Source organism: Oncorhynchus gorbuscha, linkage group LG03, assembly GCF_021184085.1.
Source record: "Oncorhynchus gorbuscha isolate QuinsamMale2020 ecotype Even-year linkage group LG03, OgorEven_v1.0, whole genome shotgun sequence".
Taxonomy (NCBI): domain Eukaryota; kingdom Metazoa; phylum Chordata; class Actinopteri; order Salmoniformes; family Salmonidae; genus Oncorhynchus; species Oncorhynchus gorbuscha.
Window position 1 is genome coordinate 35711825 of NC_060175.1, and position 27989 is coordinate 35739813.

At 45.4% G+C, this 27989-nt stretch overlaps 2 protein-coding genes across 2 annotated transcripts in view; both read right to left on the reverse strand.

Moving 5' to 3' along the window:
* Positions 1 to 873: 873 nt before the first annotated feature.
* On the reverse strand, positions 874 to 4919 carry gpr84 (G protein-coupled receptor 84). The gene is made up of 2 exons (XM_046342356.1): positions 4791 to 4919; positions 874 to 3762 (listed from the first exon to the last, which is right to left on the reverse strand). The coding sequence occupies exon 2, from the start codon at positions 3759 to 3761 to the stop codon at positions 2508 to 2510; it is 1254 nt and encodes a 417-aa protein (XP_046198312.1). The 5' UTR covers position 3762; positions 4791 to 4919; the 3' UTR covers positions 874 to 2507.
* A 2455-nt stretch (positions 4920 to 7374) lies between these two features.
* Positions 7375 to 27989, reverse strand: part of LOC124019849 (zinc finger protein 385A-like) — a 73336-nt gene continuing 52721 nt past the window's right edge. The window contains exons 4-8 of the mRNA XM_046335287.1: positions 16320 to 16491; positions 13140 to 13469; positions 10581 to 10768; positions 9709 to 9795; positions 7375 to 9536 (exon numbers count right to left, since the gene is read on the reverse strand). Coding sequence (XP_046191243.1) covers positions 9264 to 9536; positions 9709 to 9795; positions 10581 to 10768; positions 13140 to 13469; positions 16320 to 16491 — 1050 coding nt within the window. The 3' untranslated portion in view covers positions 7375 to 9263. The remainder of the gene's footprint in view (positions 9537 to 9708; positions 9796 to 10580; positions 10769 to 13139; positions 13470 to 16319; positions 16492 to 27989) is intronic.

The window sequence follows — 27989 nt, forward strand, 5'->3', positions numbered from 1 at the left end:
ACTACTCTGCTTCAATATAAATGCTGCCTGGCCATTATGTTGTGCCCATCGGGTACAGCATAATACATTTTTTGTATGATGAAATATCTCGCTCTTGCGAAGGAATGTAGATTTTTTGATGACTTTGCTCTATGGGACTTGACTATGTTCTGACAAGACAAAATATGTGAATCAGATTTAGATTTTTGTATAATATAACAATGCCTTTACACAACTGGAGCCTTCATAAAAATAAAAAGCTTGGTGTGAAAGGTATTGATCCTTTTGCACTTCTGGTCTCGTATAGCATTTCTGATTACCATTTACCTTATTATGATTAACGTGTCCCTCTGTGTTAATCCACTGTGGGTGTACAGTGTTCTATGGCACAGCGTAGGTTGCCGACAGTGTGATCATTAATGACTGAATTGGTGTATATACCACTATTCACAGATCAGGAAGTGTGGCAGTGAAACGTCACCACAGGCAGCCAGTTGTTATGGTTTTATGTTGTACTAGCAGCAGCAGGGATGCTGGAAACTTTGCTCTGTTTGTCCAGTACTCCTTAATATAGCAAGGATAGATGTGCGTTACAGATGACATTCCCAATACATGGGATCATTTCTTTGTTTATTTTACGGAGCACTGCAGCTCGAATAATGACAGTAATGATGAATGGCTTCAGATAAACTGAATGACCTGTGACCCAACCTGCCAATAAAATACATCTTCTACTTCAACCCTGAAATGTGGCAATGCGATTGATAGCAAAAACAAAGAGATTTGTCTAGTCTTCAGTTATGTCACAGTGACATATCTACTGAGGTAGTTACAATAAAAGTAGGCTAGGATGAGACAAGCTGTGGAAGGAGAAACTATTTGAGCTGAGTAATATACAGTATGTTGTTCTGTATTAAAATAATCTCAACATTGTAATTCCGCAATAGACTACGATATGACAAATCCAAATCACGTATACCAATATGACTGCTATGATTACAAATATTCTCAACTATCAGGAGGTGAAGGTCAACTTAATCATGTCATGGAGGACATTTTGAGTTGCACCATTACTTTAGGACATGCGAGTTGAGAAATCTATCAAAAGTTCTGCTTTAGGGTTGGCAGAAGTTCCACATGTTGTGTAAATGAAATGTCCTATGTGTAAAAGGATAATGTTCTATGTTTACAAATTAAAGGTACTATGGAGTAATGAGGAGACATAGATTTGTTTTTGCTTCACTGTCCAAATTCATATGTATTTCAAATATCATTTATAATGTACCAAATTTGTCAGTGTTGTATTTGGTCCCATATTGTTAGCACACAATGACTACATCAAGCTTGTGGCTACAAACTCCTTGGATCCATTTTCAGTTTGTTTTGGTTCTGTTTTCCCCAATAGAAACTGAATGGAGTAAATGGTGATGATGCCATGATTAGGAATAAAAATGAGTCAATCACCTCTCACTATTACCAATAATGGGGGAGATTTTGGGGGTGTATGATCTTTGTCCCTTTGTAACTTTCTCTCATCATTCACAATTCATTCAGGATCTATAATCATGGTAGTGTCCACATTCATGTAGAAGTGTTCACAAATATATTATAGTATTACAAAAAAAGTGACACCAAAAATATCATTCACCATCCACTTCCTATTGGACAAAACATAATCCGTAACACAACCAAAACAAGCTGTAAATGCATCCAACAAGCTTGACGTAACCATTGTGTGCAAGGAATATGGGACCAAATACTAAACTTATGACTATTTAAATACACTAAGGGAAATGTGTCCAAATACTTGACGTCTTCAAATGGGGGCACTAGATATATAAAGTGCTTCCATTTCTAAACGTTAAATCAGATAAGTATGAAAATACCCTCAAATAAAAAGGTGACAGTCTGTGTGCTGTCACTTTTTATGAAACATTTGATCTCAAATCCAAAATGCTGGAGTACAGAGCCAAATTAAAAACATTTATCATTACTGTCCAAATACACATGTACAGTAGGGGAGTGTAAATGAACAGACAAAAGTACAATGGCACAGACAATAAATAAACACAAGACGTAAAGGAGGCTATAGTTCTTTGCATAACTATCTCCCTGTTGGTGGCTTCTGGCTTCCTGCTGGAATAAAATAGATTTCCTGGTGAGATTTGACCACATTATATAGCCGCTCTGAAAGCTATTTCATGTACGGGGACAAAGGCTTATCAGTAACTGTACATTGGTGTTTGTAACTGGGGAAAAGACGAGCATAATCTTAGCCCAAAATAAATTTGCCCTTTCCAAAAATCACAGAAAAGCACATTTTTTCCCTTGCTAGGTGACAGTAAATGTAATATTCAGGAAGGAGGAGAGGAAGTTAGACAGGAGGAAGTAGCTCAATCCATACCAGTGTGGGCTGAGAAAAGTGAGTGATAATTACCAATGTGTGGTTGTCTTATGTACCTTAATTGAATACACTGACTAAAGTCAATCTGAATAACTGCATCTACTAAACAACCAGCATGTATAGGTCACCGTGTCCAGAGGTGTGTGAAGGGTGTGGCGGCCCTGACTAGAAGGGCCCGGTAGGCCTGTCCGAACTGGCGGTTCATGACAGCGTAGAGCACAGGGTTAATACAACTGTTGAGCCAGGTGAGGTTGGCACAGAACATGTGGAGCACCTGAGGTGCACGGTTCTGCTTATCAGCAATGTTCAGCAGCAGGAACGGGACAAAACAGCCCACGAAACACAGGAAGACAGTGAAACACATCCGGGTCACACGTCTAAACTCAACATTGTCCCCTGAAGAGGTGGTGGAGGAGGAGGGGGCAGTGATGGGGGCAGGAGTGGCCGAGCGGGGCACAGGGTTGAGGGCAGGGGTTAGCTCCTGTGCCCCTGCTAGGTGAGCTGAATGTGAAGTTATAGCAGATCCCCAGGTGGAGTGGGAGGACTGGGCTTTCCCAGGGTGCACCTTCACCTCTACCCCCTTGTATTGGGTTAGTTCTGCCTGGCTGCTCAATTCACAGCTCTGGGTGGTGGCCACCCCGCTCCCGACTCCACTATCCCCCTCCGTCCCTTGTTCTGATGAGTTCGGCTTCTTTTGTGACGAGCGTCGGCTAAACCGGTAGCGGACCAGTGCCAGTGCCGCCACCCTGACTCGCCTGTAAATGAGCAGGTAGAAAATCCCCACGCAGCCCAGGCCGATAAAGAAGTAGAAGAATAGCAGCACGGTGGTGTAAGGGCGCCCCCTGGTGCGGTGGAAACTGCAGGTGCACACCTGTGGGGCAAATACATAAACGGGCCAGAGTGGGCCAAAGCTGGCCAGGCCCAGGGCCCAGGTGGAGGGCAGGAGGAGAGCCAGGCCTCGACCAGAAAACACCCGCTCAAACACATCCCGCTTCGTCACCAGCAGGTAACGGCTGGCCGCGATCAGACACAGGGTGATGATAGAAACAGAGTTGGAGAGAAAAAGGAGGAGGCCAAAGATGCTGCACCAGAGAGGTCCGCCCCTCCAGCGGAGATGTAGGTAGGAGTCGACAGAGACGGGCTGCAGCAGGGTACAGTACAACAGGTCCGCCAGGGCCAGGTTCACTATCAGCACGTTGAAACGCGTCCGCAGCCGGGTGTCCGTGGCGAAGGCCAGAATGGTAAGCATGTTCCCCACCGTTCCAACTATAGTAACTACCGAACCCCACAGCACGCCAAAGTAGCGGTAGGCCTCCACCGAGGGGTGGTGGCAGGAGAAGGTGTCATTCTGCACGTCACCTGTGACGTTCTCCAGCATCCTGGGAAGAGAGAGGTATCAACTTTATTATTCCCCAGGTCAGGGGGAAGTTGGATTGGAAACACAATGATATAAATCATATAAAGTTGATTCCACATCAGATACGCATAACAAATGTATTGCACATCACATCATTTACACATTATACACAGAGAGAGAAGAGAAATTCCAAAATGATCAGCTGTCAGTCAAATAGTGGCAGGCTGTTGACGAGTGGGGTTAAGTCAGAGGGGTGCTGTAGGTGCAGGGTTCCTAGACCACTTCCTGCTTGTTGAAAAAATGTGGTGAACAATTAATTGTGTTCCACACATGTTCAATAATGTCATGTTTCAGAACCAACCTTGACTTTGTCAGTAGCTGTTCTTGCTATTTCTGCTGCTCTTTTTTCAATTCAAATAATTGATGTTGTTTGGTGTTCTGTGCATATCAGATCACAGCCTTCCCAATAAGGCATGTACTGTAGTAGATATACTGCAGCTACTTCAGCATGACTACAGAGGCAATAACGTTTTGACTGACTAAATTAAACACCTTAATAATGTGTAAAAGAAACCGTACGTTATAAATACAGTATCTATTTTACAAATGGATAAAATTGGAGGGGTCACAGCCCCCTCAATGGACAATACACTTCAATGGACATGCTGTATTATAATATGACTAGGGAAATCCATTCTTTCTTCCACTAGGATTGTATAGCAGACTTGACAATATAATCGAATGCCTTTGATGGAATAACTATTCACTTTCAGTTAGTGTTCCTGGAAATGAACTATTAACACCATAATAAATACAAATGTAGATGTCAGACAATTCTGTTAGATGTCAACGGCTGTACAGTAGAGTACAAGACAGTACATTCCTTTTGATAATAGTTCTCTATATGGGGTGAATAATTAACTCACATCACGGAAGTTGATCTGAAACACGAGAACATCAACTTCCACAGGTAGTGTTAACACAGGAATATGACTATCGAACAGAGTATCACCACAAAGAACAGAATAAATACTGAAGTTTATTTCTCACCTCAGTTCTAACGTTTTCTGTCAAGGAGTCTGTGTCTCTCTGTGCAGTATCTTGGCATTTGTGTTGTCCTGTGTGTTGTGGTTGTTCTGTTGTCTCAAAGCCTTTATGCAGTTTATCAGTCACTTAACTGGTTCCTTATCCTTTTCACCTCTTTTGAGCTTCCTCTAGTCCTCTCATTGGTAGATCCCTGTGACCTCATCAAATGTGATGCAATGTGTGTGTTTTCTGTTTCATGACGGATGTTTCTCAATTCTGGTCAATTCCGAGTTTTCATAGCAAATAATTCGTTATTTTTCTGATTTCCTCACCTACTGGCTACTGTATCCTCATTTTGTTAGAAATGCTCACTCTGCACTACTAGTCAGACATAAGACATTAAAACTTAACAATCAGTATTCAAAAGCATTTCTATGAACATACATTGCGCAGTATGTAGCATCACCACCACAGTCATTTTGTAAATAATTTATTCATCTTCAGTTTGTTTATTCAACAATAAGGAAGCTCTTTTGCCAACATCGCTAAAACAGTCTATAATGATTCAATATTATCTCTGAAATAACATTTAATATATTTGTACACATCATTTATTTATTTATTGCAATGAACAAGAGTCGTTAGCAGGAGTGCTGTAAGTATTGCTACAATTTCTCAGTCCTTTACCCTTCTAATACTGTATGAGAAAATAATTGTTTGGTGGCTTACAGGAGCAACCGGCTCCATCTGTATGGGTTAGTGTGAGTTTGGGTATGAATACACTACCGGTCAAATGTTTTAGAACACCTACTCATTCAAGGGGTTTTCTTTATTTTTTAAACTATTTTCTACATTGTAGAATAATAGTGAAGACATCAAAACTATGAAATAACACATGGAATCATGTAGTAACCAAAAAAGTGTTCAAATATATTTTGATTTGTTTACCTTAAATAGCCACCCTTTGCCTTGATGACTGCTTTGCACACTCTTGGCATTCTCTCAACCAGCATCGTGAGGTGGAATGCATTTCAATTAACAGGTGTGCCTTGTTAAAAGTTAACTTGTGGAATTTCATTCCTTCTAAATGCGTTTGAGCCAACCAGTTGTGTTGTGACAAGGTAGGGGTGGTATACAGAAGATATACCTATTTGGTAAAAGACCAAGTTCATATTATGGCAAGAACAGCTAAAATAAGCAAAGAGAAACGACAGTCCATCATTATTTTAAGACAATACGGAACATTTCAAGAACTTTGAAAGTTTCTTCAAGTGCAGTTGCAAAAACCATTATGCGCTATGATGAAACTAGCTCTCATGAAGACAGCCACAGGAATGGAAGACCCAGAGTTACCTCTGCTGCAGAGCATAAGTTCATTAGAGTTATCAGCCTCAGAAATTGCAGCCCAAATAAATGCTTCACAGAGTTCAAGAAACAGACACATCTCAACATAAATTGTTCAGAGGAGATTGTGTGAATCAGGCCTTCATGGTCGAATTGCAGCAAAGAAACAACTACTAAAGGACACCATAAGAAGAATAGACTTTCTTGGGCCAACAAACACTAGCAGTGGACATTTGTCCTTTGGTCTGGAGTCAAAAGTTGAGATTTTTGGTTCCAACTGCTGTGTCTTTGTGAGACGCTGTGTGGGTGAACGGATTATCTCTGCATGTGTGGTTCCCACCGTAAAGCATGGCGGAGGAGGTGTTATGGTGTGGGGGTGCTTTGCTGGTGACACTGTCTGTGATTTATTTAGAATTCAAGGCACACTTAACCAGCATGGCTACCACAGTATTCTGCAGTGATACGCCATCCCATCTTGTTTGGACTTAGTGGGACTATCATTTGTTTTCAACAGGACACTGACCCAACACACCTTCAGGCTGTGTAAGGGCTATTTGACCAAGAAGGAGAGTGATGGAGTGCTGCATCAGATGACCTGACCTCCACAATCCCCCGACCTCAACCAAATTGAGATGGTTTGGGATGAGTCGCACCACAGAGTGAAGGAAAAGATGCCAACATGTGCTCAGCATATGTGGGAACTCCTTCAAGACTGTTGGAAAAGCTGATTGAGAGGATTACATTTTTTATTTAGCTTGACAAGCCAGTTAAGAACAAATTCTCATTTATAATGATGGCCAAGGAATAGTGGGTTAACTGCCTTGTTCAGGGGCAGAACAACAGATTGTTACCAAGTCAGCTCAGGGATTTGATCTAGCAACCTTTTAGTTATAGGCCCAATGGTCTAACCACTAGGCTACCTGCCACCCCGAGAGTGTGCAAATCTGCCAAGACTGCCAAGAATGTGCAAATCTGCCAAGACTGTCAAGAGTGTGCAAATCTGCCAAGACTGCCAAGAGTGTGCAAATCTGCCAAGACTGCCAAGAGTGTGCAAATCTGCCAAGATTGCCAAGAGTGTGCAAATCTGCCAAGACTGCCAAGAGTGTGCAAATCTGCCAAGACTGCCAAGAGTGTGCAAATCTGTCATCAAGGCAAAGGGTGGCAATTTGAAGAATCTCAGAATTGTTTAACACTTTTGGTTACTACATGATTCCATATGTGTTATTTCATAGTTTTGAAGTCTTCACTATTATTCTACAATGTAGAAAATAGTAAAAATAAAGAAAATCTCTTAAATTAATTGGTGTTCTACAACGTTTGACCGGTAGTGTACATGAGGCAGAATAGGACAACGGTCTCCTCTTAAAGTGGAAATATGTGATTCATTTCATTACTCTGGAGGAAATTTTGGCTTGATATCTCATATTATACTACTATCACTCACATCGCTGCTTGTGATGAGCATGTGAGAGAAAATACAGGTTCATATTAATTTCCCCTTTGTGAACTGTAACAAACGTGTCCTACTTCTTCACTTCAAACATCCATCACAGTGTTTCTCACTCACACCACACTCAACATGCTACCATCTGGGTATAGGGTCACAGGTCAGCAATCACTCCTGGAAGGGAGAACCCACCGCCCTTGTGTTCTCACTAGAAGAGGCTGGTGCCATCAGATATCCCTAAGCTTCCCCCTGTTGTTAACTGTGTAGAAACAATTCCCTTAACACCCTAATACTACACTTTGTTGGGACTGTGCAGACATACTTACGTTTTGAGTAAAGGTTCTAAAATTAGCTGTCTCGCTGAGTAGTTTCCAGTTTGAATGAAAGGGGTCACCATTGAGGCATAATGGCGTGCTTCATCCATCTCTACCTATCTCCAGAATACACACACACGCACACACACAGAAACACAACACTTTGACACCAGACATACAAAAATATAAGACAAGGGCAGAAACTGGAAGAATGCTCAAAGGAACTAATTGACTTCTCGTAACAGTTCCAGTCCGTAACATGTCCCACTCTCCCTTTCTCTCTGACTTCTTACAGACAATAAGACTGAAAGAGGAGGTATGCTAAGAAAACAACAGTTAAATAAATGGTTTATCACAAGTCCATCATTTTTCATTGCATTCATTCACATTTCTTAAAATATCTTATTCAGATTTCTTAAAAACATTTAGCTCTACCTTGGTGCATTCAGTACACATTTCTGCCTTGAGTCACAGTGGGGTTTCTCTATTCCTTCCTTGCTTCCTTCACTTCTCTCTCTCTCTCTCACCTGATCTGACAACAGAGGATATAGAGACTAACATCTATTATCCTCAACACAACACTAGAACATATATCTAGAACCTGGAAACATACAGTACAATGTACCTTGTGCCTGGATCTGCAGAGCAGGCACCTAATCTAGAACCTGGAACTACAGAGTGGGGTACAGATGTAGGATCTTCATTTTATCCAGTTTGCTACAGCAGGAAATAATCCTGCAGCAACAGGAAATGTGAATTATTATGTGGATTATAATTAATGGACATTTTTGTGGGGGTCGATCCATTTTAATAAGGGAAAGTCAAGTCTGAAATTTCAAAGTGGAAATGACAAACCCCATAGGCCTTTTTAGGACTCAAATACACTACAAATTTTCTGCAACAGGTTGATACAATTGAGATCCTACACCTGTAGATAGGTACTGCACTTGGATTATTGAACACCCCAACAGGGTTTTGCAGTATGCAACGTATATTGCAGATGGTTTTGGGTGGGAGTTCACTGAACCAGAAATGCAGAGATGTGGAGGAAATAGAACACTCAGTCTACTGAGTCACCCTCAGCCAGGATACAAGTTTGACCTGTACAAATATTTTTAACGGAAGGTTAGAGGAGGGTTAACGGAGGGAAAGCATTGACAAAAAGTCCATCTTAGTCTGTCATGCATCCTTCCTCTTTAAAATGTCTGCAAGATGTCCATCCTTTGCTTTGGAATTTATTAAACAAAAAAGGGTAGAAGGGTAGAGAGGAAAAGGCATAGTCTTTCCTATTTCAAATATTTAAGTTTTAACATCTGTTTATTATCTATCAATGGTTTTTCCTGTTTTACTTCACAGTGTGCTCCTTCCTGATAGTGCCCCATCCCATCACCGTCAATAAGGGGAGAAGAGGATTGGCCCATGGGTGGTGCGCATAGGCCCAGGGGCGGGCCTTAGGAGGCTGAGGTGCGTGCCTTGTAGTGTGCCCTGTAAGAGGTGGTGGTGGGGATGGTAGTTCTGAGTGTGAGAAATGGGACCAGGGGCACGCAGCTGAGCCAGCTGATTGGAGGAGGCAGCGGCTGCCATCGCCGCGGCAACAGCCAGGGGGTTAGGAAACAGTCCATGGCCCAGAGTTTTTGGAAATTCCTTTGAGAAGGTCAAGGATGACTGAGATCCAGAGAGAGAAACAGTGTAAAGGTTAAAATGAGTAATGAGTAAGGTGAGAGAAGAGGCAAACTGTGGTATGCTGTCTATTAGACAACCCTGAGCTAAATGACTGAATCATCAAATAATGATTTAGAAATATTGCTATAGCCTATACACATAATTGGATCATTACCACAAAGTCTGTGCGATTCTTATGCCGGCTAAGGAGGGGATTGGGCTTCCCTGCGACTCCATCCCGATGCCTTCGACTGGATATATGCTGAAGAGAAAAATAAGTGGGGCGTTATAGGTTTTCTTCTTTCTACAAATGTGCTTCCTTCTTTCAGTGAGGTATCTGAATGATGAATTAAACTGTAGGTATAAGGTACTGTTGCCTCTAGATGCTGATCTGTGGTTAGTTTTGCATTTCCTCCACTAATGGTTAAGGTTAGGATTGGGGGAGGGGTAGCTGATCCCAGTAGTGGAACATGTACCCAGTTCTCACATTTAAGTTAAAGTAAAGAAACTTTCATAGAAACTTACTCAAGTAAAAGTCACCCAGTAAAATACTACTTGAGTAAAAGTCTAAAGTATTTGGTTTTAAATATACTTAACTATCAAAAGTAAAAGTATAAATCATTTCAAATTCCTTCATTTAAGGATAGCCTGTGGCGCACTTCAACACTCAGACATAATTTATAAACAAAGAATTTGTGTTTAGTGAGTCTGCCAGATCAGAGGCAGTAGGGATGACCAATGATAAGTGTGTGAATTTGACCATTTTCCTGTCCTGCCTGAGCCTTCTAAATATAACTGGTGCTTTTGGGTGTCAGAAAAATGTATGGAGTAAAAAGTACATCATTTTCTTTAGGAAAGTTATGAAGTAAAATTAAAAGTTGTCAAAAATATTCACAGTGAAGTAAAGTACAGATACCACAAAAAAAACGACTTCAGGAGTACTTGAAAGTATTTTTGCTTATGTATTTTACACCACTGGCTGATCCTAGATCTCTACCTAGGGGAAACTTCACTCTTGGGCAGTGGTCGTGTTACTTACTCACTCACCTGTTTGAGCTGCAGCTCAGATTTCACTCTCACGTTGCAGATCTCACAGTGGAAGGTGCGTTCCTGAGTGTTGTGGTCCGAGGGCAGCCCCCCTGCCTGGTCTGGGCTCAGGTTAGGGCCCAGCCGAGGGTACGTTTTTATGGGGCCCAGCCCACTCCATGCCTCCAGGATGGTTTTGTGTTTGGTACCTGTTACCCGTGGAGAGAGTGGTAGAGAAGGAAATATTAGTTGTTGTTGTTTGTAAATTTTAATAAAACTAGGCCTGATAACTCCTTGATGACATTTTCTCTGTGGAGAGTAATGTAGTTCTACATTTCATGATGTTCTTGTTCATTTCAAAACTTTGATATGTTATCTATTTTTTGTACTATTAAGAAATTACAGAACTTTATAATTGTAATATGGAATAGGCCATTGTGACTTTTGTTTAAACTATTGAATTATTTTGCACCTTAAAATCGATTTTGCGTAGCCTGCACATCCACATGCTGCTCCGTGCGTCAATGGAAATGTGTCTCCCAAGGCAAGCCTTTCTCGCTGCATATCCAGCACAAGTTATTCTCTTCCTCGGTTGAATAAATAACGGATTGTTTTTGTGTTTACAAAATGATTCGCAGTATTTCTTTCATCACAGCCGGCAGGGTAGCCTAGTGGTTAGAGCGTTGGACTAGTAACCGGAAGGTTGCGAGTTCAAACCCCTGAGCTGACAAGGTACAAATCTGTCGTTCTACCCCTGAACAGGCAGTTAACCCACTGTTCCCAGGCCTTCATTGAAAATAAGAATGTGTTCTTAACTGACTTGCCCGGTAAAATAATAAAATAAACAGCTGCCAACACAGGCCACACTCGTTCACCCAGAAGCAAGGTACAGTAAGCGTTTGTATATATTTGTATTAGTATGTTCCTTAAATGATCATTTGTTTGTGGCTATCAGTGTAATTAACCGAGCCCTCAGAAGAATATTGTGGACTAGATCACATTGAGGCTAATTGAGCACAGAAGGATGAGTAGGCCAAAGCAGTATATTGAGTCAGAAAGTGTGGTGACATTGACTAGCCACTAGAGAGCACAGCTAAACATTTTCAGGATTAGGCTATTCAGCAGTTTTGGTGACCTATCTCCTGCTCTGTTCTTGTCTTGTCATGTAGTACAGAACCATTATCTCCTATTTCTCTTGTTCACTCTCATTTCACGGTCAGTCCCTGTTCACACCTTCTTTTGGCTCTTTTTTAAAGGAACATTTCCTTCTCTCCTTTCTCAGTCTAGTACAGGGAAGGGCAACTGGCGAAACCAAATTTAGCTTAGGGCCCCCAAAAGGCTAGTGCCGGCTCTGACTACATGTGTGAGTATGGATGTGGGTAAGCAGACTGAGCCCCACATGATGAGTTAAGATTTTTGGTGGCCCCCACCCCTATCAAAGTTTCCCATCCCTGGTCTTGATTATACTGTACATTAGAGGTAACTGACAAAATAAGCAAGGATATGCATATTCTTGGTGCCATTTGAAAATAAACACTTTGTAGTTTATGGAAATGTGAAAGTAATGTAGTAGAATAATATACATTAGATCTGGTAAAAGATAATACTAAGAAAAAAACAACCATTCTTTTGTATTTTTTTGTATCATCATCTTTGAAATGCAAGAGAAAGGCCATAATGTATTATTCCCGCCCATATTTTGGCCACAAGATGGCATCAGTGTATGTGCAAAGTTTTAGACTCATCCAATGAACCATTCCATTTCTGTTCAAATGTGCCTAATTTGTTTATTAAAAACTTTTCATGTTCAAAATTGTGCACTATGTAATTACCTCCAGGTGTGTATGTTTTGGAGGGATGGCTTTAGGAAACACAAACATAACTAGTAGTCCCATGTGGCTCAGTTGGTAGCGCATGCCACTTACACCCCCAGGGTTGTGGGCTCGATTCCCAACAGGGACCAGTATGAATGAAAATGTATGCATTCACTACTACAAGTCACTCTGGATAACAGCATCTACTAAAATGCATATTGTAACTAAAAGAAAACAATGAACCAGACGCATGGAAGTATTGTGCTGTCTCCCTATGTGGTGAATGAAAGCCAAGCTGTTCTTCTGTCATTTGAGTTGAGCTGGTTAATCCAGCCTTGAACACACTGAAATATTCATTGTTAACTCTTCTTCCCTGGGAGTGTGACTTAGGTACTGTGTGTGCATCAGAAGCCCTGGCTTAGTATTGCAATATTTGGCCTTGTGAAGTTATTCAACCACAATGCCTTAGCCGTGGTTTGCAGTGTATTCATAAATCCTTGAGTGGAAGAAAATATATTTAATCAGTTATGCCACTGTGTGTAGTTTTGTCCCTTGTGTGTAACAGTGGTATCCCATGATTCAATATCAGAGATCAGGGTGTGAAGGAGGACACATAAATGTTGTGTTTGTAAAAGCTCAAGCATCACTTTGTGTGGCTAATTTTGAGGCTGCTGAGAAGGCAATATCTATCTATACCGGAATGTTCAATGACAATAGACTTTATTACACATTGCGTTATCAGTTCTGTCTTTAGAAGGAGCCTTACCTTTGTTGTGCGCCTCTAGCTGAGAGAGGGAGTTGACGGCCACTTTGCACAGTGAGCAGTAGAGCAGCTTCTTGGCCTTGTCCTCCTCAGACTCCCCTGACAAGAGGCTGGGGGCCAGGGTCAGGGTGTCAGGGGGGCCCGCCATGGGGGTGTCCACCTGGGGGGCACAAAGGGCCGGGGAGGGGATGGAGGTGGAGGTGGTGGGCATAGGTGTACTCAAAGGGGGCAGGGATGGACACACAGGGAGCAGGGAGGTGTCTTGGACCGACATGGGGATGGGGCTGGGTGTCATGTCTGAGCCGTTTGAATGTGGGCGGGACTGGACGTCATCTGTGAAGAGAACAGATAGGAAATAGAACATTTTCTACCATATTTTATACAATGGGTGGTTCTAATCCTGAATGCTGATTGGTTAAAAACTTGACTTTGTCTCGGGCTTAACAACACCCATGCCAATATATCCACAAACACCGGATTCTTGGGCATTATCACTTACGTGTAGAGCACACCAGATAATATGATGATGATAATGCTGCGGCACTAGTACAGTACTATGTCTGAACTTACAGGGTCAAAACTCTGCCCCAGAGGGCCACACATCTGTCTCCCCTATCTGGAGTGAGTCAGGGTAGGGTGGAATATCTGGGTCATGTCAGGTTATTCAGGTTGGAGAGGGTGGAAGGAGGGTCAGTAGAACAGCACAATAATCTTAATGTTACTGTAGCTTAACCACTGTATGTAGCACAGGGTCATCTGGCCTGCCAATTGAACCAAGAGATAAACAAAATACAAGTGTTGAGAGCCAGTAGAGCCTTCATACTACATATATTTAACCACTCCCCACCACCCTCCTCTCCTCTGCAGGCCAATCCCAGTGACGGATGCCTGGGAAGCTGATTCTTGTCAGTGCTGACAGAGGCGTCTCTTAGCAGACATCCCTCTGTACGGCTGTTCTGTTTCACCCCTGATCTCTGACTAAACAGCTGAACTTTACACACACACAGACTGAAACGTGTGTGTGTGTGTGTGTGTTAAGGTTAAATCCCTGTGTGGGTTCAGCATGTGTGTGTGTTTTTTTTGGGGGGGGGGGCTCCCTCTGCTGTTTCCTGAAGTCCACAATCATCTCCTTTGTTTTGAGTGAGAGTTTATTTTCCTGACACCACACTCCATGGGCCCTCACTTCCTCCCTGTAGGCTGTCTTGTCGTTGTTGGTAATCAAGCCCACTAATGGAGTGTTGTCGGCAAACTTGATGATTGAGTTGGAGGCATGCATGGCAACGCAGTCATGGCTGAACAGGGAGTACAGGAGAGGGCTGAGAACGCACCCGTGTGGGGCCCCAGTGTTGAGGATCAGCGGGGTGTTAATGTTGTTCCCTACCTTCAGCACCTGGGGGCGGCCAGTCAGAAAGTCCAGGACCCAGTTGCACAGGGCCGGGTCGAGACCCAGGGTCTCAAGCTTAATGATGAGTTTGGAGGGGACTATGGTGTTGAATGCTGAACTATAGTCAATGAACAGCATTCTTACATAGGTATTCCTCTTGTCTAGATGGGATAGGGAAGTTTCCAGTGTGAAGGCAATTGCATCGTCTGAGCACCTATCAGTGCGGTAAGCAAATTGGAGTGGGTCTAGGTTATCAGGTAGGGTGGAGGTGATATGATCCTTGACTAGTCTCTCAAAGCACTTAATGATGACAGAAGTGAGTGCTACGGGGCGACAGTAATTTAGTTCAGTTACTTTTGGTTTCGTGGGAACAGGAACCATGCTGGACATCTTGAAGCATGTGGGGACAGCAGACTGGGATAGGGAGATTGAATATGTCCGTAAACACAGGATGCGGCTGGGGATGCAATCTGGGCCGTCAGACTTGTGAGGGTTAACACGTTTAAATGTTTTACTCACATCGGCCACGGAGGCGAGCCCACAGTCTTTGGTAGATGGCCGTGTCGTGGCACTGTATTGTCCTCAAAGCGCGCAAAGACGTTGTTTAATTTGTCTGGGAGCAAGTCGTCAATGTCCGCGACGGTGCTGGTTTTCTTTTTGTAATCCGTGATTGACTTTAGACCCTGCCACATATGTCTCGTATTTGAGCCGTTGAATTGCGACTCTACATTGTCTCTTTACTGAAACGTTGCTTGTTTGAGAGCATCCTGGCGGGCTGTATCACCGCCTGGTACGGCAACTGCTCCGCCCTCAACCGTAAGGCTCTCCAGAGGGTAGTGAGGTGTGCACAACGCATCACCGGGGGCAAACTACCTGCCCTCCAGGACACCTACACCACCCGATGTTACAGGAAGGCCATAAAGATCATCAAGGACATCAACCACCCGAGCCACTGCCTGTTCACCCCGCTATCATCCAGAAGGCGAGGTCAGTACAGGTGCATCAAAGCTGGGACCGAGAGACTGAAAAACAGCTTCTATCTCAAGGCCATCAGACTGTTAAACAGCCACCACTAACATTGAGTGGCTGCTGCCAACACACTGTCATTGACACTGACCCAACTCCAGCCACTTTAATAATGGGAAATGATGGGAAATGATGTAAATATATCACTAGCCACTTTAAACAATGCTACCTTATATAATGTTACTTACCCTACATTATTCATCTCATATGCATACGTATATACTGTACTCTATATCATCTACTGCATCCTTATGTAATACATGTATCACTAGCCACTTTACCTATGCCACTTTGTTTACTTTGTCTACATACTCATCTCATATGTATATACTGTACTCGATACCATCTACTGTATGCTGCCCTGTACCATCACTCATTCATATATCCTTATGTACATATTCTTTATCCCCTTACACTGTGTATAAGACAGTAGTTTTGGAATTGTTAGTTAGATTACTTGTTGGTTATCACTGCATTGTCGGAACTAGAAGCACAAGCATTTCGCTACACTCGCATTAACATCTGCTAACCATGTGTATGTGACAAATAAGATTTGATTTGATTTGATTTGCCTTGCGGAGGGAATAACCACACTGTTTGTATTCGGTCATGTTTCCAGTTACCTTGCCATGATTAAATGCAGTGACTTGTTTTTTTTATAGGTTATGTCTCTGTGTGGGTTCAGCATGTGTGTGTGTGTGTTTAGGTTATATCTTTGTGTGGGTTCAGCATGTGTGCGTGTGTGTGCAGTGTAGAGCACAAGTGGTGCTTACCCTGTTTGCTAGGGTTAGGGCCTGGGCTGGATGGTGAGGGGCCTGGTGGAGAGGGGGCGGCTGTGGGGAGAGTGGTCAGCTTGTCACCCTCCTGGGGGCGAGTCTTGGAGGTCTCAATGCCTTTTACCCTCCGAGCATGGCGGTTCCCCTTATAGTGGGCCTCTGCCTGACTCTGAGAAAAGAACATGGGGAGGAGAGGGCATGACACGATATGTCACATCATATTCCACATGGGTATTATTATTCACACTCTTCTGAGCACCATGCTTATCTGATATCTGCGTATATCAGAAAGAAATAAAAATATACCCAATCTTTAGCAGATGATAATTCGCTCACTCCAATAGCAGCCTTAGCATGGCCATGGGACACCACGCACACCCTGGCTGTTTTATTTTCATACTACGGCTGTGTCCCGTTTTCCTGTTTAGTACAGTATCTATCATCCACAGGCCTGTTTGAGACCCATTGAGGTCAATGGAGTAAACTCTAGCCATAGTGTTGACTGGATGACTCTCAGCAGATGGCTTTAGGCTGTTATATGAGCCCAGTGCTGTCCTGCTCTGTACCTGCCTGTTCCTGTGGCTGACTGACTGACTGACTGGCTGACTGGCTGGCTGGCTGACTGACTTGCTGGCTGACTGGCTGACTGACTGACTTACTGGCTGACTGACTGACCGACTGGCTGGCTGACTGACTGACTGACTGACTGACTGACTGGCTGGCTGACTGGCTGACTGACTTGCTGGCTGACTGACTGGCTGACTGGCTGGCTGACTGGCTGGCTGGCTGACTGGCTGGAGCACTCTTCAGCAGTTCAGTAGATCAATTATGCATCTCTGATTAATTTATCACTGAGATCCCCAATGTCTGCACAGGGGTGGGTTTTATTTTGATTTTTTATGTAATTTAACCTTTATTGAACTAGGCAAGTCAGTTAGGAACAAATTGTTATTTACAATGGCGGCCTACTCCGGCTAAACCTGAATGACGCTGGGACAATTGTGCGCCTCCCTATGGGACTCCCAATCACGTCCGGATGTGATACAGCCTGGATTTGAACCAGGGACTGTAGTGACTTTATAACTATCCTTGTTAAACACAAAATAGCACAAAATACAGCAGCTGAGGAGCACATGCTCTCTGTGGTGTGTTGTCAATGTGAGAACTACACTGAGTGTACAAACAGTAGGTCAGCAGTAATCATTCTTTAAGCGTTCTAGAACATTCCAGACCCTATATAGTACTATAATGTTCAGGACTTCTCTAGTCTGTCTTTACAGAGGAGAATTATAGAATGTTCTGGTGGTTCCTCTGCTGTAAATGACTAATTACTCAACTGAGCCTGTGATGATTATTGAGTAGTGAGAATGGGATTATCTAAAATAGACCCAGAGGTGTGAGGAAACACTGACAGCTGCAACCTGACTACTGCTGCTCAAGGAGGAATAAGGAATGTGAGTGGCCAGAGTGTCACCAAGGGAGGCTGTGTGTACTGTAGGCAGCTACATAGCTACAAAGAGAGCTGGGGCTTGGCAGTAGCGAGGGAGTGAGGGGGGCATCAACGAGGTGAGGGGGCTACTGGGACGTGTCGGGGATGCCTCCCTAAACCTCAGGCAGTAATTGCCGACGACAGAGGTACACATATAGCCCCAGATTAGACATGAAGGAGGAGGGGTAACCCACTCAGCAACAGTTATTTTCTCCAAAGAGACAGACTTACAGAGAAAAGTAATTGCCTCTGTCTCACTTCTCTCCCACTCTACTTTCACTATTTCAGATTGTCTGTCTGTCTGTCTGTCTGTCTGTCTGTCTGTCTGTCTGTCTGTCTGTCTGTCTGTCTGTCTGTCTGTCTGTCTGTCTGTCTGTCTGTCTGTCTGTCTGTCTGTCTGTCTGTCTGTCTGTCTGTCTGTCTGTCTGTCTGTCTGTCTGTCTGTCTCTCTCTCTCTCTCTCTCTCTCTCTCTCTCTCTCTCTCTCTCTCTCTCTCTCTCTCTCTCTCTCTCTCTCTCTCTCTCTCTCTCTCTCTCTCTCTCTCTCTCTCTCTCTCTCTCTCTCTCTCTCTCTCTCTCTCTCTCTCTCTCTCTCTCTCTCTCTCTCTCTCTCTCTCTCTCTCTCTCTCTCTCTCTCGGTGGAGGAAAGCTTTGGTTTTGAAGCTCTGTCCTGACCTTCAGTGTTTAGGTCTTGGGGGATCAATGAAATTCAACAATCAATTACAACTGAACAGAGTTGACAACAGAGAGGGGAGACGGACAGGGAGACAGGAAGAGGGGATAGCGCAGAGGAAGTCTAGAAAGAGATTAGAGGGAAGGAGGAAATAGAGATCTTTAGTGTAGGACTGAAGAGTTATAAAAGAAGAGTACATGATGTTTGGAATGGGTTAAGAAGCTTTATGAAAAGTGGATATGAAAATATGATCCTTTTCTCTCTGAGCAGGAAGTGGCTTTGATGTTTAATCTATGAGTGACAAAGGCAGAGGAACCAGAGAGAACTGGTCTAGCAGCCAAGTCTACTGTACAGCCGACACGCAACACAATGGAGGAGAGAGGGGGTGGGAGAGGAGAGGGAGGACGAGGGAAATGCAGAAGAGAAGGGGCACAGGAAGTAGACCAGAAAGCGAGAAAGAGATAGAGACATCAACATGTATGAAGAAGAGGCAGAACAAAGGAGAAGGAAGCAGAATCTATTTTAGGGACTGAAATTGACATGAGAGAGAGAGAGAGAGAGAGAGAGAGAGAGAGAGAGAGAGAGAGAGAGAGAGAGAGAGAGAGAGAGAGAGAGAGAGAGAGAGAGAGAGAGAGAGAGAGAGAGAGAGAGAGAGAGAGAGAGAGAGAGAGAGAGAGAGAGAGAGAGAGAGAGAGAGAGAGAGAGAGAGAGAGAGAGAGAGAGAGAGAGAGAGAGAGAGAGAGAGAGAGAGAGAGAGAGAGAGAGAGAGAGAGAGAGAGAGAGAGAGAGAGAGAGAGAGAGAGAGAGAGAGAGAGAGAGAGAGAGAGAGAGAGAGAGAGAGAGAGAGAGAGAGAGAGAGAGAGAGGTGTCCAGCTTTGTGGTGCTGCAGTGGTAACGATAGCCAATGCAGCACAATAAAGAGGCATGTGACGTCGGTCTTGCAGCATAGAGAGCTGGGCTGAGCTCTGACAGCCTGTCCTGTATGGTGGCTGCTTGGAATGAATTGCAGTATACAGTACATTACTGGTGGCAGACTGGCAGTGTGATAGGTTTGCTTCTGAGTTTATATGAATCAATCCAGATATGTTGGTTTGGTTCAGCTTCAGTCTTTAATTGTATCTGGTTCAGCAGATGATGACGTTTAATCCATGTTGACTGACAGAACACACAATTCAGTGAGAGTGCTGCCGGTACTTTATTTTAAATATTTATATCAAAATATCTTACTGTTCATAGCAGGAAAGACAATGTATGCTAGCTGGGGTATAACATTTGAAACGTGTGGAAAGTATTACATAATAGTGCCTCTAACTGTGCTTCTGAAATGCAGTAGTGCTGCAATAACAGATCCTTGGCTGTAAACTGTGAGCAGACTATTCTTTCATTATTAGAGAACTTCCATTGTGCTCTGAGCTCACAACCTGACTTCCCCTTTCAGATCACTGAGTACTGGACTGGTAGAGCAGATGGAGATCAGGACTTTCTCACACACACTGACTGTACTGATGATGATGCATAAAGAGAGTGAAGGCCAAACAGGTGGCCGAGGGTCCAGTCGAGTTTTTACAACAGTGGAAGTTGAACACACACATACACACCACACACAGTACACTATTCTACGCTGCTACATACAGGCACAGACAGACAGATGACACTCACACACCCACACACACAGGGTTGACGACAGTGACACCTAACCCTACAGCAAACCCTCGACCACAAAGCGCCACAGGGGGTGGTGCGAACAGCCCAGTACATCACTGGGGCCGAGCTCCCTGCCATCCAGGACCTCTATGTCAGGCGGTGTGAAAGGATAGCCGAAAAATTGCCAAAGACTCCAGCCACCCAAGCCATAGACTTTTCACTCTGCTACTGTACGGCAAACAGTACCGGAGCATCGGCTCTTGGACCAACAGGCTCTGAGACAGCTTCTACCCCCAAGCCATAAGACTGCTAAATAGTTAATTAAGTGGTTAACCTGATTATCTGCACTGACCCTATCTTACACGGACTCTATGCACACTCACTATATATACACACTCACACACACACACTACACTGAAACTCACACAAAAACTCCACACACATTCACATACTGTACACTAGATATGCACACACACATAACACACACACACGCATACCGACAACACAAACACACACACATAACACACACACACGCATACCGACAACACAAACACACACACATTTACACTCATTTGCTATTATTATCTATCCTGATGCCTAGTCACTTTACCCTGCCTTCAAATACCTCGTACCTCTGCACATTGACCTGGTACTGGTACTCTCTGTATATTGATTTATTCTTGTGTATTTTATTCCTTGTGTTACTATTTTTCTTTTTATTATAATTTCTCAGTTAAGTTGTATTTGGCACATGTGACAAATAACATTGTATTTGATTTGAGTGTGCAGTACAGAATGTGAGAGCATGGCGTCCAGGAGAGTGGATTCGAGAGGGTAGATAGATGCAGCTGTTCCGGCGTTTCAGACGCTCCCCTGTCTATGTTTCCATCGCTCTGTCCTGAAAAGCATTTAGTGCTTTATTCATTGGCATATGTCAATATTTCTAGCCCGGATCGTGTGTCAAACTTGAGTCTGGCTTAGAGGTGACACTGCGTTTCCCCTGAGCAAAGAGACTTTTACTGTATGTTTAGGGGATATACCCATCCCTCACGCTGGTCCAATGTACCCTGGCCTGTACTTTCTATACCCATTGTGAAGCACTTCAAAAACATTTAATATTACACAACAATAATGTTGAATACACGTAGTGCACATTATGAAGCAAATTGCCTAAGCCTGCTACAGTGAAATTGTTATACTCAATGCAGTCTATGACCGGATGGTGATAAAACGCTCCCATCTGTGTAGGGGAGGGGGAGGGGTTGTATAATCAGGCCTTAAAAACAGCCTCAGATTTGACCGTGTATGTTTACAGGTGAGTTTGTGGTCTAATACACACAGCAGCAAGGAGAGAGGATCAGTGTAGCCTAGTGGTTAGAGTGTTGGACTAGTAACCGGAAGGTTGTGAGTTCAAAACCCCCGAGCTGACAAGGTACAAATCTGTTGTTCTGCCCCTGAACAGGCAGTTAACCCACTGTTCCCAGGCTGTCATTGAAAATAAGAATATGTTCTTAACTGACTTGCCTGGTAAAAAAATATATATATACAGAGAAAATAATGTAGAGACAACAGATGTATGTGGTTACAGTACAATATTTGATTTTCAACAAATGAATGTTTCTTATTTTTTTAAGAAACATTAATATGCTGAAAATCCCAAATTGTTTGCATGGTCAACTTACACACAGCTCTGACACACACATTTACTCCACCAGACATGTCACAAGGGGTCTTTCCACAGCCCCCAAATCCAGAACAAATTCAAGAAAGCGTACAGTAGAGCCATTATTGCATGGAACTCCGTTCCATCTCATATTGCTGAAATGAACAGCAAACCTGGTTTAAAAAAAACAGATAAAGCAACTCCTCAAGGCACAACGCCTCTCCTCTATTTGACATAGATAGTTTGTTTGTATGTATTGATATGTAGACTACGTGTGTCACGCCCTGACCGTAGAGATCCTTTTATTCTCTATGTTTGTTTGGTCAGGGTGTGACTCGGGTGGGAAAGTCTATGCTTTCTGGTTCTTTTTTTTGGCAGGGTATGATTCTCAATCAGGGACAGCTGGCTATCGTCGTCTCTGATTGGGAATCCTACTTAGGCAGCCTTTTATCCTTTTCTCATTTGTGGGTTGTTGTCTTCATTTAATGCATGTATAGCCTTACGGAGCTTCACGATAGTTTTAGTTGTTTATTGTTTTGTTGGCGACATTTGCAGCTTGGTCCGGTCCTTTTCAAGACGACGTTCGTGACAACGTGTACTAGTTCTGTCCTTGAGCTGCTCTTGTCCACTGATGTTCTGTATTATGTCGTGTTTTATGTTTTGTGTGGACACCTGGAAGAGTAGCTGCTGCTGTTGCAACAGATAATGGGGATCCCAATAAAATACAAAATACAGACAAAGACATGCATTCAAACTGAGCATTGGTTTATGTGCTTATTTCACATTTAATGATGTGTACAGAGCTGAGGGCTTCTGTCTTTATGACTGTATGTTTCCGAAGGCAGTCAGTGTCATAAGCACCTAGCTGTTAGACCCCCACTCTACTGGAATGTGTGCAGCACCATCCAAGATCCTAATCACTTTTACATGCCGATGGAACAAACCACTCTGAATAATCCCACAAGGGATGTATATGTTATGATATATTTGTTATTCAACATTCTTGATGTCTTCACTATTATTCAACAATGTTGAAAAATAGTAAAAATAAAGAAAACCCTTGAATTAGTAGGTGTTCTAAAACTTTTGACCGGTAGTGTATGTGAACACTTAAACCACCTCTTCTGTTAATTCTGTTCATTCTTTAGTTCTACTCCCTCAGTCATCCTCTTTTTGGTGCCCTGTACAAAGACTGACATGCTGGCATGTGCTTTGTCAGCATTCACTACTTCCTCAAATTTCACCCAATGACCAGATCAAGTCAGTTTTTTGTTGCATCACATTCACCCTCGCTGACCCCTCACAATCCCTCGATCACAACTATCTCCACGAAGCATTCTAGAAATAAAAGCAGTTGGTGGCTGTCCTATTGCTTGCTGCCGATATATCATAAGCACTTGGCCAGCAGTCATTCTAATGTGTTTCCTTTTAAGACATCCCCACAGACTGAAACATTCAATCCAACCTCAACATCTCAGAACCCTAACCCCCTGTGCTATAGTCCCCTAGTTCCCTGGTCTCTAGTCCCCTAGTCCCCTGTTCTCTAGTACCTTGTCCCCTGTTCTCCAGTCCCCTAGTCCCCTGTTCTCTAGTCCCCTAGTCCCCTGTTCTCCAGTCCCCTAGTCCCCTGTTCTCTAGTCCCCTAGTCCCCTGTTCTCTAGTCCCCTAGTCCCCTGTTCTCCAGTCCCCTAGTCCCCTGTTCTCTAGTCCCCTGTTCTCTAGTCCCCTAGTCCCCTGTTCTCCAGTCCCCTAGTCCCCTGTTCTCTAGTCCCCTAGGCCCCAGTTCTCCAGTCCCCTAGTCCCCTGTTCTCTAGTCCCCTAGGCCCCAGTTCTCCAGTCCCCTAGTCCCCTGTTCTCTAGTCCCCTAGGCCCCAGTTCTCCAGTCCTCTAGTCCCCTGTTCTCTAGTCCCCTAGTCCCCTGTTCTCCAGTCCCCTAGTCCCCTGTTCTCTAGTCCCCTAGTCCCCTGTTCTCTAGTCCCCTAGTCCCCTGTTCTCCAGTCCCCTAGTCCCCTGTTCTCTAGTCCCCTAGTCCCCTGTTCTCTAGTCCCCTAGTCCCCTGTTCTCCAGTCCCCTAGTCCCCTGTTCTCTAGTCCCCTAGGCCCCAGTTCTCCAGTCCCCTAGTCCCCTGTTCTCTAGTCCCCTAGGCCCCAGTTCTCCAGTCCCCTAGTCCCCTGTTCACTAGTCCCCTAGGCCCCAGTTCTCCAGTCCTCTAGTCCCCTGTTCTCTAGTCCCCTAGTCTCCTGTTCTCTAGTCCCTTAGTCCCCTGTTCTCCAGTCCCCTAGTCCCCTGTTCTCTAGTCCCCTAGTCCCCTGTTCTCCAGTCCCCTAGTCCCGTGTTCTCTAGTCCCCTAGTCCCCTGTTCTCCAGTCCCCTAGTCTCCTGTTCTCTAGTCCCCTAGTCCCCTGTTCTCCAGTCCCATAGTCCCCTGTTCTCTAGTCCCCTAGTCCCCTGTTCTCTAGTCCCCTAGTCCCCTGTTCTCCAGTCCCCTAGTCTCCTGTTCTCTAGTCCCTTAGTCCCCTGTTCTCTAGTCCCCGAGTCTCTTGTTTTTTAGTCCCCTAGTCCCCTGTTCTCTAGTCCCCTAGTCCCCTGTGCTCTAGTCCCCTAGTCCCCTGTTCTCCAGTCCCCTAGTCCCCTGTTCTCCAGTCCCCTAGTCCCCTGTTCTCTAATCCCCTAGTCCCCTGTTCTCTAGTCCCCTAATCCCATGTTCTCTAGTCACCTAGTCCCCTGTTCTCCAGTCCCCAAGTCCCCTGTTCTCCAGTCCCCTAGTCCCCTGTTCTCTATTCCCCTGTTCTCCAGTCCCCTAGTCCCCTGTTCTCTAGTCCCCTAGTCCCCTGTTCTCTAGTCCCCTAGTCCCCTGTTCTTTAGTCCCCTAGTCCCCTGTTATCTAGTCCCCTAGTACCATGTTCTCTAGTCCCCTAGTCCGCTGTTCTCTAGTAACCGTGTCCCCTGTTCTCTAGTCCCCTGGTCTCTAGTCCCCTGGTCTCTAGTCCCCTAGTCCCCTGTTCTCTAGTCCCTTCGTCTCTAGTCCCCTAGTCCCCTTTTCTTTCATCCCCTAGTCCCCTGTTATCTAGTCCCCTAGTCCCATGTTCTATAGTCCCCTAGTCCCCTGTTGTCTAGTCCCCTAGTCCCCTGTTCTCTAGTCCCCTAGTCCCCTGTTCTCCAGTCCCCTAGTCCCCTGTTCTACAGTCCCCTAGTCCCCTGTTCTCCAGTCCCCTAGTCCCCTGTTCTACAGTCCCCTAGTTCCCTGGTCTCTAGTCCCCTAGTCCCGTGTTCTCCAGTCCCCTAGTCCCCTGTTCTCTAGTCCCCTAGTCCCCTGTTCTCTAGTCCCCTAATCCCATGTTCTCTAGTCACCTAGTCCCCTGTTCTCCAGTCCCCAAGTCCCCTGTTCTCCAGTCCCCTAGTCCCCTGTTCTCTAGTCCCCTGTTCTCCAGTCCCCTAGTCCCCTGTTCTCTAGTCCCCTAGTCCCCTGTTCTCTAGTCCCCTAGTCCCCTGTTCTTTAGTCCCCTAGTCCCCTGTTATCTAGTCCCCTAGTCCCATGTTCTCTAGTCCCCTAGTCCGCTGTTCTCTAGTAACCGTGTCCCCTGTTCTCCAGTCCCCTAGTCCCCTGTTCTCTAGTCCCCTGGTCTCTAGTCCCCTAGTCCCCTGTTCTCTAGTCCCTTCGTCTCTAGTCCCCTAGTCCCCTTTTCTTTCATCCCCTAGTCCCCTGTTATCTAGTCCCCTAGTCCCATGTTCTATAGTCCCCTAGTCCCCTGTTGTCTAGTCCCCTAGTCCCCTGTTCTCTAGTCCCCTAGTCCCCTGTTCTCCAGTCCCCTAGTCCCCTGTTCTACAGTCCCCTAGTCCCCTGTTCTCCAGTCCCCTAGTCCCCTGTTCTCTAGTCCCCTAGTCCCCTGTTCTCTAGTCCCCTAGTCCCCTGTTCTTTAGTCCCCTAGTCCCCTGTTATCTAGTCCCCTAGTCCCATGTTCTCTAGTCCCCTAGTCCGCTGTTCTCTAGTAACCGTGTCCCCTGTTCTCTAGTCCCCTAGTCCCCTGTTCTCTAGTCCCCTGGTCTCTAGTCCCCTAGTCCCCTGTTCTCTAGTCCCTTCGTCTCTAGTCCCCTAGTCCCCTTTTCTTTCATCCCCTAGTCCCCTGTTATCTAGTCCCCTAGTCCCATGTTCTATAGTCCCCTAGTCCCCTGTTGTGTAGTCCCCTAGTCCCCTGTTCTCTAGTCCCCTAGTCCCCTGTTCTCCAGTCCCCTAGTCCCCTGTTCTACAGTCCCCTAGTCCCCTGTTCTCCAGTCCCCTAGTCCCCTGTTCTACAGTCCCCTAGTTCCCTGGTCTCTAGTCCCCTAGTCCCCTGTTCTCCAGTCCCCTAGTCCCCTGTTCTCTAGTCCCTTCGTTTCTAGTCCCATAGTCCCCTGTTCTCTAGTCCCCTAGTCCCCTGTTCTCCAGTCCACCAGTTCCCTGTTTTCCAGTCCCCTAGTCCCATGTTCTATAGTCCCCTAGTCCCCTGTTTTCTAGTCCCCTAGTCCCCTGTTCTCTAGTCCCCTGGTCTCTAGTCCCCTAGTCCCCTGTTCTACAGTCCCCTAGTCCCCTGTTCTCTAGTCCCATAGTCCCCTGTTCTCCAGTCCCCTACTCCCCTAATCTATAGTCCCCTAGTCCCCTGTTCTCTAGTCCCCTAGTCCCCCGTTCTCCAGTCCGCCAGTCCCCTGTTCTCCAGTCCCCTAGTCCCATGTTCTCTAGTCCCTAGTCCCCTGTTCTCTAGTCCCCCAGTCCCCTGTTCTCTAGTCCCATAGTCCCCTGTTCTCTAGTCCCTAGTCCCCTGTTCTCTAGTCCCCCAGTCCCATGTTATCTAGTCCCCTAGTCCTATGTTCTCTAGTCCCCTAATCCCCTGTTCTTTAGTCCCCCAGTCCCCTGTTATCTAGTCCCCCAGTCCCCTGTTATTTAGTCCCCTAGTCCCATGTTCTCTAGTCCCCTAGTCCCCTGTTCTCTAGTCCCCTGGTCTCTAGTCCCCTAGTCCCCTGTTCTCCAGTCCCCTAGTCCCCTGTTCTCTAGTCCCCTAGTCCCCTGTTCTCTAGTCCCCTAGTCCCCTGTTCTTTAGTCCCCTAGTCCCCCGTTCTCTAGTCCCCTAGTCCCCTGTTCTCCTGTCCCCCAGTCCCCTGTTCTCTAGTCCCTAGTCCCATGTTCTCTAGTCCCCCAGTCCCCTGTTCTCTAGTCCCCTAGTCCCCTGTTCTCTAGTCCCTAGTCCCCTTTTCTCTAGTCCCCCAGTCCCATGTTATCTAGTCCCCTAGTCCTATGTTCTCTAGTCCCCTAATCCCCTGTTCTTTAGTCCCCCAGTCCCCTGTTATCTAGTCCCCCAGTCCCCTGTTATTTAGTCCCCTAGTCCCATGTTCTCTAGTCCCCTAGTCCCCTGTTCTTTAGTCCCCCAATCCCCTGTTGTCTAGTCCCCTAGTCCCCTGTTTTCTAGTCCCCTAGTCCCCTGTTCTCGTGTTCCCCAGTCCCCTGTTCTCTAGTCCCCTAGTCCCACGTGCTCTAGTAACCTAGTCCCCTAGTCCTATGTTCTCTAGTCCCCTAATCCCCTGTTCTTTAGTCCCCCAGTCCCCTGTTATCTAGTCCCCCAGTCCCCTGTTATTTAGTCCCCTAGTCCCATGTTCTCTAGTCCCCTAGTCCCCTGTTCTCTAGTCCCCTGGTCTCTAGTCCCCTAGTCCCCTGTTCTCCAGTCCCCTAGTCCCCTGTTGTCTAGTCCCCTAGTCCCCTGTTCTCTAGTCCCCTAGTCCCCTGTTCTCCAGTCCCCTAGTCCCCTGTTCTACAGTCCCCTAGTCCCCTGTTCTCCAGTCCCCTAGTCCCCTGTTCTACAGTCCCCTAGTTCCCTGGTCTCTAGTCCCCTAGTCCCCTGTTCTCCAGTCCCCTAGTCCCCTGTTCTCTAGTCCCCTAGTCCCCTGTTCTCTAGTCCCCTAATCCCATGTTCTCTAGTCACCTAGTCCCCTGTTCTCCAGTCCCCAAGTCCCCTGTTCTCCAGTCCCCTAGTCCCCTGTTCTCTAGTCCCCTGTTCTCCAGTCCCCTAGTCCCCTGTTCTCTAGTCCCCTAGTCCCCTGTTCTCTAGTCCCCTAGTCCCCTGTTCTTTAGTCCCCTAGTCCCCTGTTATCTAGTCCCCTAGTCCCATGTTCTCTAGTCCCCTAGTCCGCTGTTCTCTAGTAACCGTGTCCCCTGTTCTCCAGTCCCCTAG

Bases quoted from the DNA above. Each gene is read 5' to 3' on its own strand.
- gpr84 (XM_046342356.1), bottom strand. From the start codon at position 3,761: ATGCTGGAGAACGTCACAGGTGACGTGCAGAATGACACCTTCTCCTGC.